The sequence below is a fragment of the Typopeltis vanoorti genome, chromosome 21 (assembly GCF_054136105.1).
Source record: "Typopeltis vanoorti isolate ZY-2024b chromosome 21, IOZ_Tvanoo_1.0, whole genome shotgun sequence".
NCBI lineage: Eukaryota > Metazoa > Arthropoda > Arachnida > Uropygi > Thelyphonidae > Typopeltis > Typopeltis vanoorti.
Window position 1 is genome coordinate 42,787,165 of NC_143569.1, and position 16,369 is coordinate 42,803,533.

Consider the following 16,369-nt stretch of genomic DNA (forward strand, 5'->3'; position numbering starts at 1 on the left):
GAAGAAAGGTGAGTCATGAAGTGTATCAAATGCCTGGAGGATTTATTGTCCGGCAGAAATAATATAACTTGTACGAAATGCAGTAGGATTCTACACTCAAAATGTGCCGGCTTTTCAGAAACAACCAGGCAACATAAATATAAATTTGATGTAGCACGCGAGGAATGGAAGTGCGTACTCTGTAGGAAGAACAAAGAAATGCACCTAAAGCAGCCATCTACGATGCAGCCGATTATACCGGAGGCAAAATCAGATGATGAACTGAACAGACAAAAAAAATGCAGGTGAGGCCTATAATTTCAACTCTTTAAATATACCAAAAAAACGGTCTAGAGATCATAAAAGCCAGCTTAGTAGACCTTGTGCAAGAACTCTTTAATAAACAGAATGAACAAATAACAAAAAAATCTAGCGAATATGAAGATTTGGTAAAACATAATAATTTAGCAGTGATAGAAGTGTTGCAAACAGTAAAAGACATTAAAATGAGCACTAACACACTAAATGACAGGCAACATAATTTGATGAAAGAGACATCCGAACTCCATTAAGAACTTCATTCTCAAAAACTACAATACGAACGTTTAAATCAGCAACAACATAAAGAAGATCTTGTCATAAACGGTCTTCCTGAAACTGCACCTACAGAAAACCTCAGAGACGTGGTTTTAAAATTAGGCCATGCAATTGACATCCCCCTACAGCTTAACGATATTCAGAAAGAGCAAAAACCAAGGCTTGCCATGACCTACACCAGTCATAATTCATCTTATGAGCAAGTCCACAAAAGACAATCTCATAAAAGCCAGCGAGCAGAAAAAACTAATTGCCAAGGGCTTGAACACAGCAAGACAATACACCAATCTTCCTATCAGAATATTTAACACTGTTCAACCAGTTGTACCAAGCAAGGAAAGCAAAAATAGAAAAAAAATTACCAATTTTTGTGGACCAGAGATGCAAAGATATTCATAAGGAAGTCACAAACTTCAAAGCTGATACAAATTAAAAGCTCAGAAGACATAAAAGGCTGCCACAGTGAAAAAAAAAAAAAAAAAAAAGCCTAATTAGCTCAAAAAGAAGCCCACAATAAAAAAGAATGTGAACCATCAAGACAGATGCAATAACACAGGATATATTGGCACTTTCACTTTGATCAGACCTTTCAGATCATTCATTTGACCTCCCAAACACCTGCCTACTTCCAACACAGCAACCAAATCAATAATATATACATATATATATATATATATATATATGTAGAAAGTATTTTTAACTTGGGTATAGTTATGTTAAAGATACCAAGCAATTTTAAACCTGGTTTTACTCCATTTTTTCCAAGTAAGCAAACAGACAAAATGTCAAGTTTGCACCTGCAATTTATGCAAGACTAGCTGATCCCACAGGTAGTGCAAGACCAATGCAACTCGTGGTAGAGGTGGAGCAAGCTCTGATCACTAATCTTAATATTTAACCTTAACGAAAAAAAAAAAAAAAATCAAAACATTGAAATTTCAGCTCTTACTAACGAGAACATGGATCGGAAGAGATCTGGTAAGGATATTCAAGTTGAATCAGCATTAAAAAATTGGTTTTGTAATGTTTGTGAAAAGAATGGTGCGGTTAATGGGCTTTTGATGCGTCCAAAAGCTTAAAAAAAAAAAAAAAAAAAAAAAAAAAAAAAAAAAAAAAAAAAAAAAAAACGGGCAAAGAAAATTTCGCTTGCAACTGATGCATGATTTTAAAGGTGGAAAATGCGATAAAAAAATTTTGTGTGCAAGCATATTCATAGTGAAGAAAAAAAGTGGTGATTTTTTTTTGTTATCAGTCGATTAAGACCGACCGGCCAAAAATTATGGCTGATTATTCTTCCGAGGATTTTCACAACGAATGCAGTTGAAACGGGACTCTATACTCGTGCAATGCCTGAGCATGCTTATCTGTTTATAAATTAAAGTACTAAAGGATTTAAATCTTCAAAAGAATGAGTAACAGTTGCTAATGTGAAAGGTGAGGATCGAGAGCTCCTAGTGAGTGGAAAAGTAAAAATCGTCGACGTTTTTAAGGTGTCGAAAGATTGCCTGTTGACTACTGTTCTCGTGCAAATGCTGCGATGATTATTGACATTATCATCAGCAATTGGTTGGTTAAGTGCGATGCCCACGAGTGAACGAATGGCAATCTTAAAATACAATAATGCTAGTTACGCCTTTTGCAAAAATTATGTTTGTTTGTTGTTTTTTAAGTATAAAAAATAACCTATCAATTGTGAACATGAAAAACTGGAAGGGTAAATATTAAGATTAGTGATCAGAGCTTGCTCCACCTCTACCACGAGTTGCATTGATCTTGCACTACCTGTGGGATCAGCTAGTCTTGCATAAATTGCAGGCGCAAACTTGACATTTTGTCTGTTTGCTTACTTGGAAAAAATGGAGTAAAACCAGGTTTAAAATTGCTTGGTATCTTTAACATAACTATACCCAAATTAAAAATACTTTCTACATCTATATCTCCTCCTGAGATTTTTATTTAATAAGATTATAAACACCTTATGGTAACTCGTTTTGGTAAAATACTTACAAGCTCTGCATTACTAAATCTTGGTATTTCTAGCCTGGCTCCCACTGATGAGACCCCGAGAGAAAGCTCCATGTTCCAGCTCTGCAGTGAAAGTATCCCAGCCTTGGATTCCAGTTTCCAGACCCCGAGAGAGAGCTCCTATTACAGTCCTGCTGCCTTGGTAAGTACCCTTTGTCTTTTTTTTTTTTTTTTCTTCTTCTTTGGTTCTTTGTGTTCCCCCTGTACCTAAGTTTAACAGGTTTTTCTTATCTGCAAACAGGGAAAGCTTGGCCTTTCTACAGGTCTGTCTTTTTGTGGACTTGGATCGTACAAGGGTCTACTCTTCCCTTTTTTTTTTTTTTTTGAAGTATGTCTTCGGCTCTACCCAGAGTAAGAACCCTCGGGTTCGAAATCGACGCAAGTTTACACAAGAGGACGTTTGCGAAAGCGTTAATTGACTGCATAGGGGAAGATAATATTTCTGGCTTTACCCCCTATGGGGGTGGCAGATATCAAGTAGTTTGTAAAAATACAACAACAAGGGAGAAACTACTCAAAGGGGTTGAGTGTGAAGGGAAACTTTGCCATCCTTTTGTCGTTGGTAGCATCTCTAAAAAGATGAGAATAGAGCGATTCCCTCTGGAATACCTAGAAGGAGGGAACGACATAATTAATCAAGTCTTTTCGAAATGGGGAACCGTACGAGATGTCCAAGTAGGCAAAGACGCTGACTACCCTGAATGGATGTCGGGGGAAGTCACGTTCTCGTTAACGATGAAAACAGAAGTTCTGAATTTTGTAATGATCGGATCGGCCAGGGTAATGGTGAGTTACCCGGGAGTAAAGAGGCAATGTTTTAAATGTGGAGCCCTGACTCATCTCGGGGCCCAGTGCCCGAAGTTAAAGTATAAGAACTGCCTAACAGCGGGTCATACACTAGCACAGTGCCAATCGGCATGCCTAAAATGCGGCATTAACAGCCATAAAATAGACACCTGTCCGGACAGAAATCTGGCCAAAAAATTGGGAGGCACTATTACGCCCAACACGGAAACAACAGCCCAAAATATTATTGGCGCAGAACCGAATGATTTCCCCACCCTGAAGGCCGCGCATGAGGGAACAACAAAGAATCATGCCGCCACCTCCGAAACACTGCCAATTACACCAGTGGAGAAGCCTGCAACCAGGAGAGATGAAGGGCAGGAGGAACTGGCCACCAATCAAACCGCCACTACAGACGTAGCAACCGAAAATAACCAGCAGCACCAACAAAACGGAATTATCACTGCAGTCACAATAGACGAGGACACGGAGGCAGTAGATATGGAAATCAACAATGCAGAAACCACACAAAAGAGGCCAGCCAGCCCTGAAGAAGTAAATATTAAAAAATCGAAACAAGGAAGTCCAGCACAAGTTGGAAATATAAAGTCAACTTCAGAACCCACAAAGTTCCCTCATGCAAAGGCCAATGCACCTACATTGCATCTCTTAAAAGATTTCCCCGAGGCGGTGGCGAGACTACGAAAAGCAATAGAAACATTCGGAGACATTCAACTGATACTCACAGGACAAAACGGGCCAAGAGTCGTCAGTGCAGAATGGAACGACGTGTTTGTCGATAATATATAGATGAAATCACTCCTGAAAAGATCATTGGTCTTATCGATGCAGAGGACGATGTGGGACTAGCACTGCACAGAGGCCTCTACATGCTAAACCACGTCCGTGGAGACAAATTAGCAGATCTCATCATTAAAACCCACAACAATAGACAGCAGGAGGATTTAAACCTCGCCTAACAAGTCAGTCGACTCCTAGTATCGATCTGCCAGAGCGAGAAAAAAAAAAAAAAAAAAATTCTGGTTTGTTTTTTCTTCTTTTTGTCCTCTTTCAGATTAGAATTTTTGTTGTAAAAAAGGTCTATGTCTATTCCACACAGGAGGGGTATCCTGAGAACCTGGGCTGCGAAGGCTTACACCGAGGCGGTGCAGCTCCTTGTGGGCTGCATCACCCAGGCCAGGCTCTGTCCCCGCTCTTCTCAGTATTAAACTGGTCATTCAGGTTGAAATTTCAGAATTTACCTAGTTTCTTACAAATTGTTATATGTAATTTTTAATGTTATTTATTAGTTCCTCTTTTTCATGTGGTGCTTCTTTCATTTGTTTTTCCCCACTTTCCTCGGGCAGACACCTGAAGAGGTGACTGACCGGGGAAAGCTGTAAAGAACAGATGGAGGGAGATAATGTCGGAGATCTGCTTGGTGCTGACATTTAAGTCAGGCCAAGTAGATCGACTGAGGCCTCTTTTAACTATCTACTACTATCCACTCTATCTTTTCTCCTCCTCTCTCACTATCAAGCTGACTCTCAGCACAACTTTTTTTTTTAAATCTAAAGAGGCCAGTGATGAAAGGCATGAACTCCCATTCGACCTCAATAAAGGTCGAAACCGGTCTGGGTAGTGGCCCCTTGCCTTTAATACAAAACATCATACATTCCCTTCTTGGAGATGTGTTTTGGCATTAAGGGTAAATATTAAGATTAGTGATCAGAGCTTGCTCCACCTCTACCACGAGTTGCATTGGTCTTGCACTACCTGTGGGATCAGCTAGTCTTGCATAAATTGCAGGCGCAAACTTGACATTTTGTCGGTTTGCTTATTTGGAAAAAATGGAGTAAAACCAGGTTTAAAATTGCTTGGTATCTTTAACATATATATATATATATATATAGCTAGTGTCATCCTCAGATAAGCTAATTACAAAGCTTCGAGGATGCAGTTGAGACATTACATCCCAGTAGTAGTATTTATCTAACATTATTTACTTAACATTCTGTAATGAATACTTGTGGTAAACAGAAAATGTGATAGTAATAGATCAGTTATATATTTGTAAATAATTTGTGATAAGAATAATAAACTTTGCCATTGTAAAAAAAAAAAAAATTATTATTTAATAATTTTATTAAATAATAAAAACATAAAAAAAATATTATTATAATTATAAGTTGCAAGGTCACTCAAGATGTCTATTGTATGTGTAAATATTTTAGTAGATGTCTATTGTATGTGTAAATATTTTAGTAGATGTCTATTGTATGTGTAAATATTTTAGTAGATGTCTATTGTATGTGTAAATATTTTAGTAGATGTCTATCGTATGTGTAAATATTTTAGCAATCAATAAATTACTATTACTATTAAAAAAAATTATTATGTGATAATATCATTAATATAATATGTAACAAGAAAAATAATGTAAGAAAACATTATTATTAAAAAATTATGTAAATAAAAAAAATATATTATTATTATTATTTAAAAATATTATTAACTTGCAAGTATCTGTTATTCACACTTGTAATGTATTATAAATATTATATATACTCGTGTATATATAATTATTACTGTATCTATGTATGTAATTAATCTGAGACAATAAAAAAAAAAATATATATATATATATATATATAAATATATATATATATATTATATATATATTATAGCCTGTGTAGCTCAGTGGATGTGGCGTTTGCACACCACGGCGCTTGGCCGCACGAAGGAAGACTTAGTTTCGAGTCTAGTCGGCGATGTAATGTCTAGTCTAGTCGGCGACTAGAGGAAATTTTTCTAAGCCTTTTTTCGACCGGTTCCCGGGTTAGTCGATCTCTGGCATGGGCAAGCGGGTTTTTTCTCCCAGAAACTCGGTTTTTTTCGTCCCGTAAACTCAAGAAAATCGACCGTAGAGCCCACATTATTTCAGACATTAAATATATTGTGTAAGGGTTAGGGACCATGAGATGGCGGCACATTTGAGCCGTCTCTCTTCACTGTGTACCGCTTAATTAGTGATAGCCTTGGGCCATCTATCTCTGATTGGTACCAGTGGAGATTGAACTGTCCATTCAGTCTCCAAAAGTTAGATAGGGCTAAATGGCCTCGCCTACTCCCGTATATGGGAATAAAAAGGCGTTAGCTGATTTTTTTTTTTTTTTTGATATATATTATCTAGGCCTCCATGGAGTCAAAAGACTCATTGTGGGAGGTCGTTTTTAGGAAACACAAAGTTTATCATACCACTCCTTGAACCCATTGACCGTTCTCACTCCAACCACTCTCTCAGGCAATGCATTCCAAGGTTCAACCACTCTTCACCCTCTTGCGCACAGTACCTACTTTTGTAACTTCCAGGGATGGTCCCTTGTCATCACTCCTTCCCAACTAAGAAACTGTTGCCTATTAATTTTAACTTAAAATTAACTTTAAGAAACTGCTGCCTATTCAGTTTATGGTGCTCTCATTTTCCTAGTCAGCATCACAATATCACCCATTATTAGTATTTTTCATTTTCATAAATTAATAAATAATGTTGCCATAATGGGATCCTTAACTTCTCTAATGTATTAGTACACCCCATTCTTAATTTATTTCCCACATGGGAGTTGTGAAAGGAAGTGGTAAGGGTGAGAATTACATGAAGAGTAGATATATCACAGAATGCATTGCCTAGGTAGTTAAAGTGCCAACAGTGAACACGTTTAAGGAATAGTATGATATACTTTGAGTCATCCATGATGGACTTACTATGATGAGTTTTATGACTTCCTGGAGATCCTGAATAATGATAAACACTAGAATCTCTCAGATATCAATTCAGTTATTTTTAATTATTTATATAAATTTAAAACATTTATAAAAATGTTAGTAAAAAGCATGTGTACTTTAATTTGCTCTGTTTTAACTTTCATGTCCATTTATATCAATTTACCTGAAGAAAATTGCTTTTCCTGAGTTCTGGAATACTTATTTTCCCACTCCAGGATCTATTTACACAGTAGTATATCCTAGCTATGACCTGAAAATTTTATCAATAAATTTTAATAAGTAAATGCAAATATATAAATATCAAATGCTCTATTATAGAATAGCAGTTTTAACACGTCTTACTTCCAGCTAGACAAGCGGGGGGGGGGGGGTCAAGAGAGAGGTTATGTGGTCCTATCAGGAGTGAGAAAGTTTATCAAGAGATAATAATAAGAATCATGGTAGAAACTCCTAAACTAAGTACTATTGCAAGTTACTGACTACTATTAATTTGTAGCCTCAGTCTTATCCCCCTTCCCTTTGTGAAATGAAACAATTTTTCCCCCCTTTGCACTCTCATGTTAAACAGGCGTACCAATGGTGCCGTTAATTTCTGTAGCATTCCTTCAAGAAATATGGCAGTATATTGTCACATCCCTTCTCTACCACACTCCAACTGCTCAAGATGTATTCACAAAGATGAAATACCCTGATAATCTGCACACTGAATACTTCAACAATATCCTCTTCATCAGTTACCAGTCTACCACTGTCATCAACTGACATCATCCTCCACAATTATTCTTTTTTCTAAGTTGTTACATATCCAAAGTCTCACTAGTTTTTCTTGGACTGAGGATTGATTAAGTTCTGCTCATATTGTACTTTTGTTGTCTTTATCAAACAAGTCACCGGCCTGTTCTAAGTACTCTTCATGAAACTAATCGCTGCCAACATTCATCTTGCGTTGCCTTCACAGTGCCTCCTTCTTCTTCCAGATTTCATGCTTAATCTATTTTACTCTTACTTTATTTAGCCTTTTCACCTTTGGAATATACTCAGACATTGCTGCTGCTAAACAGTTCTTGATCAGTTCCCTTTGTCTCCTTGCTGCTTAACTCCTCTTTCTATGCTATAACTCTGAGTTGTTACCTAAGCTTTTCATAATCATGAGCCCTATAGTTCAACATATATATCTCTTCTTCACAGAAATTCACATATGACTGGCTATAACCCAAATCATCACCCAGGTCACTCTCAACAACTGGAGAAGATTAGACACTCCATTCACAATCACATCTCTTTACGATATGATCAGATCTAAGATTCCCAACCTTCATGTGCCCTCCATTACATATTACCTAAGATAGTTGTCTCTCAAGAAATTCATTCGCCTTATTTCCTGATTCTATCTCTTTATTCCAATCACTATTGCCATAATTAAAATCACCCATAACGATCATCCTTTTCTTGCTCATTAAGTCCAATTTGTCTATCCGTTTCTTTGTCGCCACCCTCCACATTCTCTGGCTAATAGCAGCATCCAACTAAATATCTCATTTTATCAGTCTCCACCTCATACCATACTGCTTCAAACTACTACCACTATTTTACACTTGTATCTCAACCTTGTGCAGACATAATTCTCTTGTTATCATCAGAAGCACTCTCCCTCTCTTCTTACTCTTCCTATCCTCACAAAAAAAAAAAAAAAAAAATCACATCCTTCCATTTCTATTCCTGTAAGGATATCATTATCATCCATCCATATAATTCCTGTATTCCTACTTTTTTGGGTGAATAAACTGACTCAATGCAATAATTTAATCTTCCTAATTTCTGGTAATTCTGGCATTATTAAATAAGTATAACAATTCATTTCTTGATCTGCAACTATTCATGACCATGCGATCCCCCTTATCCATGACTTCTCCATACCTTCTGTCTCCTCACCTTTACTCTTTGTCCCATATATATATATATATCCAAACTTTGCAACATACATATACCTTTTATCTACCCTCACAGGAAACAAATCGACCTGGTCACCATCTCAGTCACTTGCTGCTGAATACTTTCCATCATCTCCTCGTCTCCAAGAAACCCAGGCAACCAAACCTGACAGAAATCAAAATGTAGCAGTATCAAAGCCTTATAAAGGGTGATAATAACCTTTTTATCTCTTCTTGTCCAAGCATTCTTCAATAATCAAGTAACTTTTGAGCTGTTTTGCCCACTATTCCAATATGCCATCTGAACTCCAACTCTTATGGTGGCATTGTGGACAAATGCATAGAACTCAATTTCCTGCAGTCCAGTTCCCTACATTAAACTGATAACTTATACTTTGTCCACTCTGTCAGTCAATTTAAATCATCCTGCAAAATCGCTACCACTTTTTGAATTTTTGCCAGCCTTACTTTTGCATAATCAGCAAATAACTGGATACCCCCCCCCATCATTCCCATATCATTAATGTGCAAATTAACAGCAGCTGCAATTCTACTGAATTCCACTCCTCCATGCACTGTTCTCTGATGTCTGCAGGATTTCAGCACTGTTTTCTGTCAATATGGTTGTGGAAGTAATTATCATGGTGCAGCCATATCCAGTGGTGTAGCTGGGGGGGGGGGGGTGCAGAGGGGGCTGTCTGCCCCAGGCAGCACTTTGAACTTTTGCAGTTAATTCTAAAATACAGTCTCGAGAACTCAGTTCCAAATATTATAATACTACTGCGAATTTTCCTCACAATTGCTGTAAGTGTTGCTAGTTATGAGACTAGCTTTTCTAAATTAAAATTGATTAAGAATTACCTACATTACTATGAAATAGACTTCACCAATGTCATCGACGATTCTGCTAACAGAAAAGCAAGAAAAATAACATTTTAGAATGTTGAAATTAAAGTTTTACTTCAAATATAAATATTGTGTTTTAATTTATTTCCCTATAGGTCGTTTTGATTTTTTGTAGTATTTTTGGTGTGCACTGAGAGGGGGTGGAAAACTCAGGGACCGCCCCAGGCGGCAACAGCTCTAGCTAAGCCACTGGCCCTATCCAACTCAACTGTAACCTTATTATAAGTGAGCAAATTACTAAGTTAGGACTTGCCCTTCTCTTCCTGTCTTTAACCAACTCTTCCAATCCATTAACCATTACTTCTATGTACTAATCAGTCTATAATATGCTAATCTTGAGGTTGCTTTTATAATAGAACTATCTTGCTCTCTTTTCACTCCCTTGGAACCTTGTCTGAATTGATACTTACAGCTGGATTAGAGAATATTGCTAGTTCTCTTAGACATTTTCATAATACATGGGTCAACATGCAATCTGATTCCATAGCTGCATTCACATTGATATTTCATAATATGCTTCGTACCTTCATTTGTCTATCTCAAGTAAGCATTGTGCTTCTGTAACACAATTAGAAGAACAGCAGAACATTGAGTCCTTCAACCTTCAATTGTAAAAGACCTGAGTTCAATTCTCGTCCATTTAAGGGGAATCCTTATATGGACGAGAATTCCTTTTTCAGTTGAAGGTGAGTTAGTATCACCTTTTTATCCTTTTTTGTAGCTCAGACGTGAATATATTTCACGTCTGAGCTACTTGTATATAGAAGCTAATGACTTCACATCACTTGCCTTAGTATGTATCCCATAATGCAAAGAACTCACCCTTTCAGATGTGTAAAAATGCTATAATGGGAAGGGCCACTACCAGACTGGTTTCAACCTTTATTGAGGTCTCATCAGTAGATAGTGGCTTTTCCCATTATAGCATTTTTACACATCCGAAAGGGTGTGTGTGTGCTTTGCATTATGGGATACATACTAAGGCAAGTGTTGTGAAGTCATTAGCTTCTATATACAAGTAGCTCAGATGTGAATATATTTCATGTGCAAAACATTGTTTTGCTTCCTTGGGTAAAGGATTAAAACAAAGTATATAATTTCTTGGCATTTTTAATGCATAGCAGAACCAAGGTAAAAAAACTTTCAAATAAAAAATACTGTTATTGGTGATGATGGGCGGTAGATAGTGTTGATGGTAGTAGTGTCGTAGTAGGAGAATTAAGTAGTAGTGGAGAGGGTGAAATGTATTTAGCAAAGTAGAGTAGAGTGCCCTCCCCAATGAGTCCTTGGACTCCCTGGAGGTGTCACATAATAATAATATGTCCAAGCATCTCCTTCCCATAGTTCTATTTAAACTTCCACTCTCTCACTGAACACCACATCACTTTCTCTAAACATCTAACTCCAAAACATGTTAAGAAACATTTGAAAAGGGCAAACACCAACCCTACTGTCTGAGAGAATAGCTTATTTTCTCGTCACCCAACAGGTTTTGGCTTTAACACCATAGGCATGGATATTTGTGAATATTTTTAAGTAGCAGATTAATATCATCTCTCAATATGAAACCACCACCTTACTGGAAGTGAAGTAGTTTGAAAAAATTCCATGTTTGGTTTCTAGAGCAGTGTTTCTTGATTTCTAATCTTTAGCATGCCCATTTGCAATACTAATACTAATGTACTGCGTTTACAGCTTTTTCTGGTTGGGAATTCACATTTTAAAAAATGCTAATTTTTTAAATGTGAGATATCACACTGCACTGAGTTGAAAAGGTAAATGGAGTTGAAGTAAAATAGCTAAATAGTATTGTTAAGCAGGAACACAAAATACATATTTTGGAACAGGTTAAAGTAAAGTGAGAAGGGAATGAGAAATGTAATCCATCTAGTAAAGAGGGAGGGGGGGGGGAATTTAACCCAGCAGGCCAAACAAAAGAAATCCTAAGAAGTTATATAGTTAAACAGCGCCAGCAGTGATGAGATATAAACCAACTGTCAGAGTACAGGAATAACAACACATGTTTATAATAAAGAAGTTTAATTAAAGAAGCGAGAATAAACAAATGAATAACTGAAAATTAAAAAAAAAAAAAACAGTGTAAGTGCAAGAATGGTATCGTTTTCTGTTGTTGTGAAAGTGCTGGATTAAAAACTAGTGCACAATTAGGATCCTATATATAAATACATTAAAAAATACAATTTTTAATGACAATTTCATATATTTCTGGCATAGAAAGTCCACCTTTAAGACTAAAATTTGGATGCTGAAGAAGAACTTCAACACTTTCTTTGAAAAGATATTCAGATTTGTAGGTACTTCTGTGAAAAAGCCTAGCATTATTCCAAAGGATGCTATGGCATTTGTTATTAATTTGTTAATGTTATTAATTCCATATTCTGCAAATTTAGGTCAATATTGACTGCCCACTCCAAAATATGTTTCTGAATCAAATCTGTATTGATCTAAACAAGCATCATAAAGTCTGGCCTTGCTGAACATGGAATTAATAACACTAGCCATAGGATCCTTTGGGATAATGCTATGACTCTAGAGAAGCAAAGTTGGATATATTTTCAAAGAAAGTGCTGAAGTTCTTCATCATCCACATCTTGACCTCAATGATCAACTTTCAGTGCCAAAAATATGAGAATTTTTGAAAAATGTTTTTTCAAAAATTTGAAAAATATTTTTGAATATGAAAAATTGTATTTCCTAGTTTTTTTATGTATACAGTCATCCCTCGACTTACACCCATCTGAGTTACATCTGTTCGAAGATACGTCCGTGATCCCATAAGGGAATAAATAACATTATTGGCTATACTTTCGAAAAAAACAAGCAGGAGTAAAGTAAAATGGTTTAGCAATAATGTATTATGCGCATTCAGCGGCAACCTCCCTCGGCAGTCGGCACATGTCTTCAACAGTTGATTTTGTGTTTGAGAAATAGGTTATTTGTGTATTTATCTTTAAATATTTTGCAATATTTTGTGCAACATGGATCCTACATGTCCAATCAAAAAAACCTAGTGAAGAATTACAGAAAAAGAGGTGAGCAATTGATCTTGAAATGAAGTTGCAAGTTATAAAGCAACATGAAACTGGTAAGCCCCTCAATGTGATCACACGACTTTGGATAGTCTCATTCTACAGTGACAACCATTTTGAAAAATAAGGATAAAATCGTAGAGGCTGTGAAAGGATCTGCCTCCATTAAATCGACGATAATGACGAAGCAATGACAAGGTCCTATCGGTGATATGGAAAAGCTACTTGCATCATGGATAAAGGAACTGAACCAAAAGCATACCCTTTAGCACTATGACCATAACCGCTGTCTCTTCAACATGTTGAAGGAGGAAGCAGGGTCAACGCTTCTTCTGGTTGGTTCATGAGATTCCAGCAGCATTTTGCACTGCACAATGTGAAAATGTATGGTGAACTGATGCCAATAAGAAGGCTGCAAGGAATTTATGGAGAAATTGGAGACTCTGTTTCAGAAAAAAATGCCTATATCATTCATCCACAAAAAGCTAAAATCTATGCCTGGTTTCAAAGCTCTTAAAGACCGTACTTTTCTGTTAGGGAGTAATGTGGTCAGATATAAACTGAAACCATTTGTGATATGGCACAGTGAGAATCCACAAGCCTTCAAAAACATTAGGAAGCATACTCTTCCAGTTCATTATAGAAAACAGCGGGATAGAACGTGAAGGGTACAGTGTGTTCGGGAGGGACAGAGAGAATAAAATGGGGCAGGTGTTACTGATGATAGCTGATGAACTGCAGCCAAGGAGAATAGAAGTTGAAATGCAGGATAGTGAAATGAGCTTATTTAAGGCTATCTGGTATGAAATTGAGACTAGCAGAACAAAATATACAGTTAGGTGACCAGGTGATGGAATAGATGGTGGAGAATAGTATGTAAACAAATTGATTCAATGAGTGGAAGGAAGGTAATTATTATGGGGAGGGGGATTTCAATTATGGTAACACTGATTGGAAGGAGGAGAGGACACACATTTGAGGAAGGAACTGGATTTTATGCAGTTATTAAGGGATAACCATCTGCAACAGCATGTAATGGAAAATACTAGGGGTCAGAGAGTGCTTGACCGGTAATTGCATAGGAGAATTTGACTGTAATGAATATGACCACTTTGCCACCAATTGGTAAGAGTGATCATGGGGGTCTTGACTTGGGAGGTAGCTAAAGGTGTGGAATTTACAATTTAAGACAGGATACATATGGAATTATCGTGCTGGTAAGTATGACAAGCTTAGGAGATTGATTGGTTCAGTGCCATGGCATGTACAACTGCAAGGGCTAGAAGTTGATAGTGCATGGTAGGTTGTTAAGAAGTGTTTGCATGAAGCATTGGCTGACTGTATACGTAGAGTCCGAATAATAAATCAAGTAGGAGTTAAATGAATGAATAACACCATTAAGCTTGAGCTGCAAAAAAAGAAACAACTATGGAGGGAATTTAAAGAGAAAGGTGACCGGCAGGCACATGAACAGTATAAAGTCCAGGCCATAAGGGTAACGAGTGTGGTAAGAAAAGCAAAAAAGGATTACGAAAGAACATTGGCTATGCAGGCTAAAGAGAACCCTAAACAGTTTTTTCGATACGTTGCAAGTAAAAGAAAAAATGTATATGACAGAATGATTTTAAAGAATGTCGATGGTAGAGAGGTAACCGAATCAGTTGATATAGTTGAATTACTGAGCGAGCACTTTGCAAGAGTATATCATCCAGGTGGTGACATTGCAGAAATGAATGAACCAATAGATTATATGGGAATTGTGGTGAATGAAGTGGAGGTGAGTAGTCTATTGCAAAACCTCAATGTCAATACATCTGTGGGATTGGATGGTATACCAGCTCATGTCGTACGTGAAGCGGCTAAAGAATTGTCAGTACCCTTGACCATTTTGTTTAATCTGAGTCTCGGGTCTGGGTTAGTCCCAAGGGGGTGGAAAGAGGGGAAAATAGTTCCACTGCATAAAGGAGGTTCCAAGACTGCTGTTGTAAATTACCGACCAATTAGCATATCAGGAATCGTTGTCAAGGTCTTGGAGAAATTAGTCAAGAGAAGAATATAGGATTGGATAGATGAAAATGGGATACTGTATGGGGGGCAACATGGTCTTGTGAAGGGTTGATCATGCCTCAGTAACTTGCTCACGTTTTATAACATGACGGCTGAACTGGATAAGGGTAATGGGTTTACAGTGATTAAATATTATTAATTAATTAATTAATAATATTTAAATGTTATCTGAAGTTCAGAACAATAATCCATTACAAATTGAAGAATGAACAATTCAACATTAAAAGAAAAACTGTCAATTTTGGATTAAAAAAATGCCGAGAAGAAGAAGAAAAGTGAATTTGCAAAAGAATTCAGCACTGCTCCTTCCAACAATGTCTACAATTTTAAAATATCATAAAAGAATGAAGACAAGATTAAAGATAGAACCTGGACCTCAAAGGAAAAAATTCATAGCACTTTATATAATGACATTGATAAAGCTGTTTTTTCATGGTTACAAAATATGTACTAAAGAAATGTTCCAATTTGTAGTCGAATAATAAATTAAAATGCATACAAAGATTATGGAAACTTTCAGGATACTATAATTCTCAAGAAAGTCATGGATGGCTCAGCAGGTTTTGAGAAGTATGGAATAGCTTCAAGGAGAGTTTGTGGAGAAGAGAATGATTATTATTTATTATTATAATTATAATAATAAATAATTATATAATTATTATTACATTATACCTCCAAGGACTCATCAAGGGAGGAAATTCTACTCTACTTCACCTGATTACAATCTCCACTCCTTACTTAATTTGCTAACTACACATACGCACAATCTACTGCCAACCACCACTTGTATTTTTTTTCTGCAAATTGCATGTGTTCTGCTGGCCAATTTACCTGTATGCAAGATGAAAAACCCAAGTTTTCCATGAGAAAAAAGAACATATAAAGATCCCTTTCATCACTACAAGAATTGAACTGAGGTCAATTCTTGTAGTAATGGAACAATGTACCATAAGACTGAGTTAATGAATGGAGTGCTAGGGATAGGATGGAAAAAATCAGCTTAGGATTTATAATTTATGTTTAATGGACTTCTTTTCAGCTTTTCTGAAACAGAAAACCAAATCATTGAAAGATTTTCAAATACATGGTGTTTTAAGTTTGATTGTTTATCTGCAATTATTGTGCGAATAAATGTGCTTGGATAACACTAGCAAAATGAAAAATCCTTCTCTTAATTGATGATTGCTTATTACTTAATTTGACATGTATATTAGACCACATTAAAGTTTAATTTCTTTTAAC

At 36.5% G+C, this 16,369-nt stretch overlaps 1 protein-coding gene across 2 annotated transcripts in view; it reads right to left on the reverse strand.

Moving 5' to 3' along the window:
- The window catches only part of LOC150094790 (uncharacterized), a 275,693-nt gene that overhangs the window by 139,412 nt on the left and 119,912 nt on the right, over window positions 1-16,369 (reverse strand). For both annotated transcript variants that reach the window (XM_090410853.1, XM_090410852.1), the window contains one exon: window positions 7,337-7,423. In XM_090410853.1, the coding sequence (XP_090266979.1) occupies window positions 7,337-7,423 (87 nt within the window). The remainder of the gene's footprint in view (window positions 1-7,336; window positions 7,424-16,369) is intronic.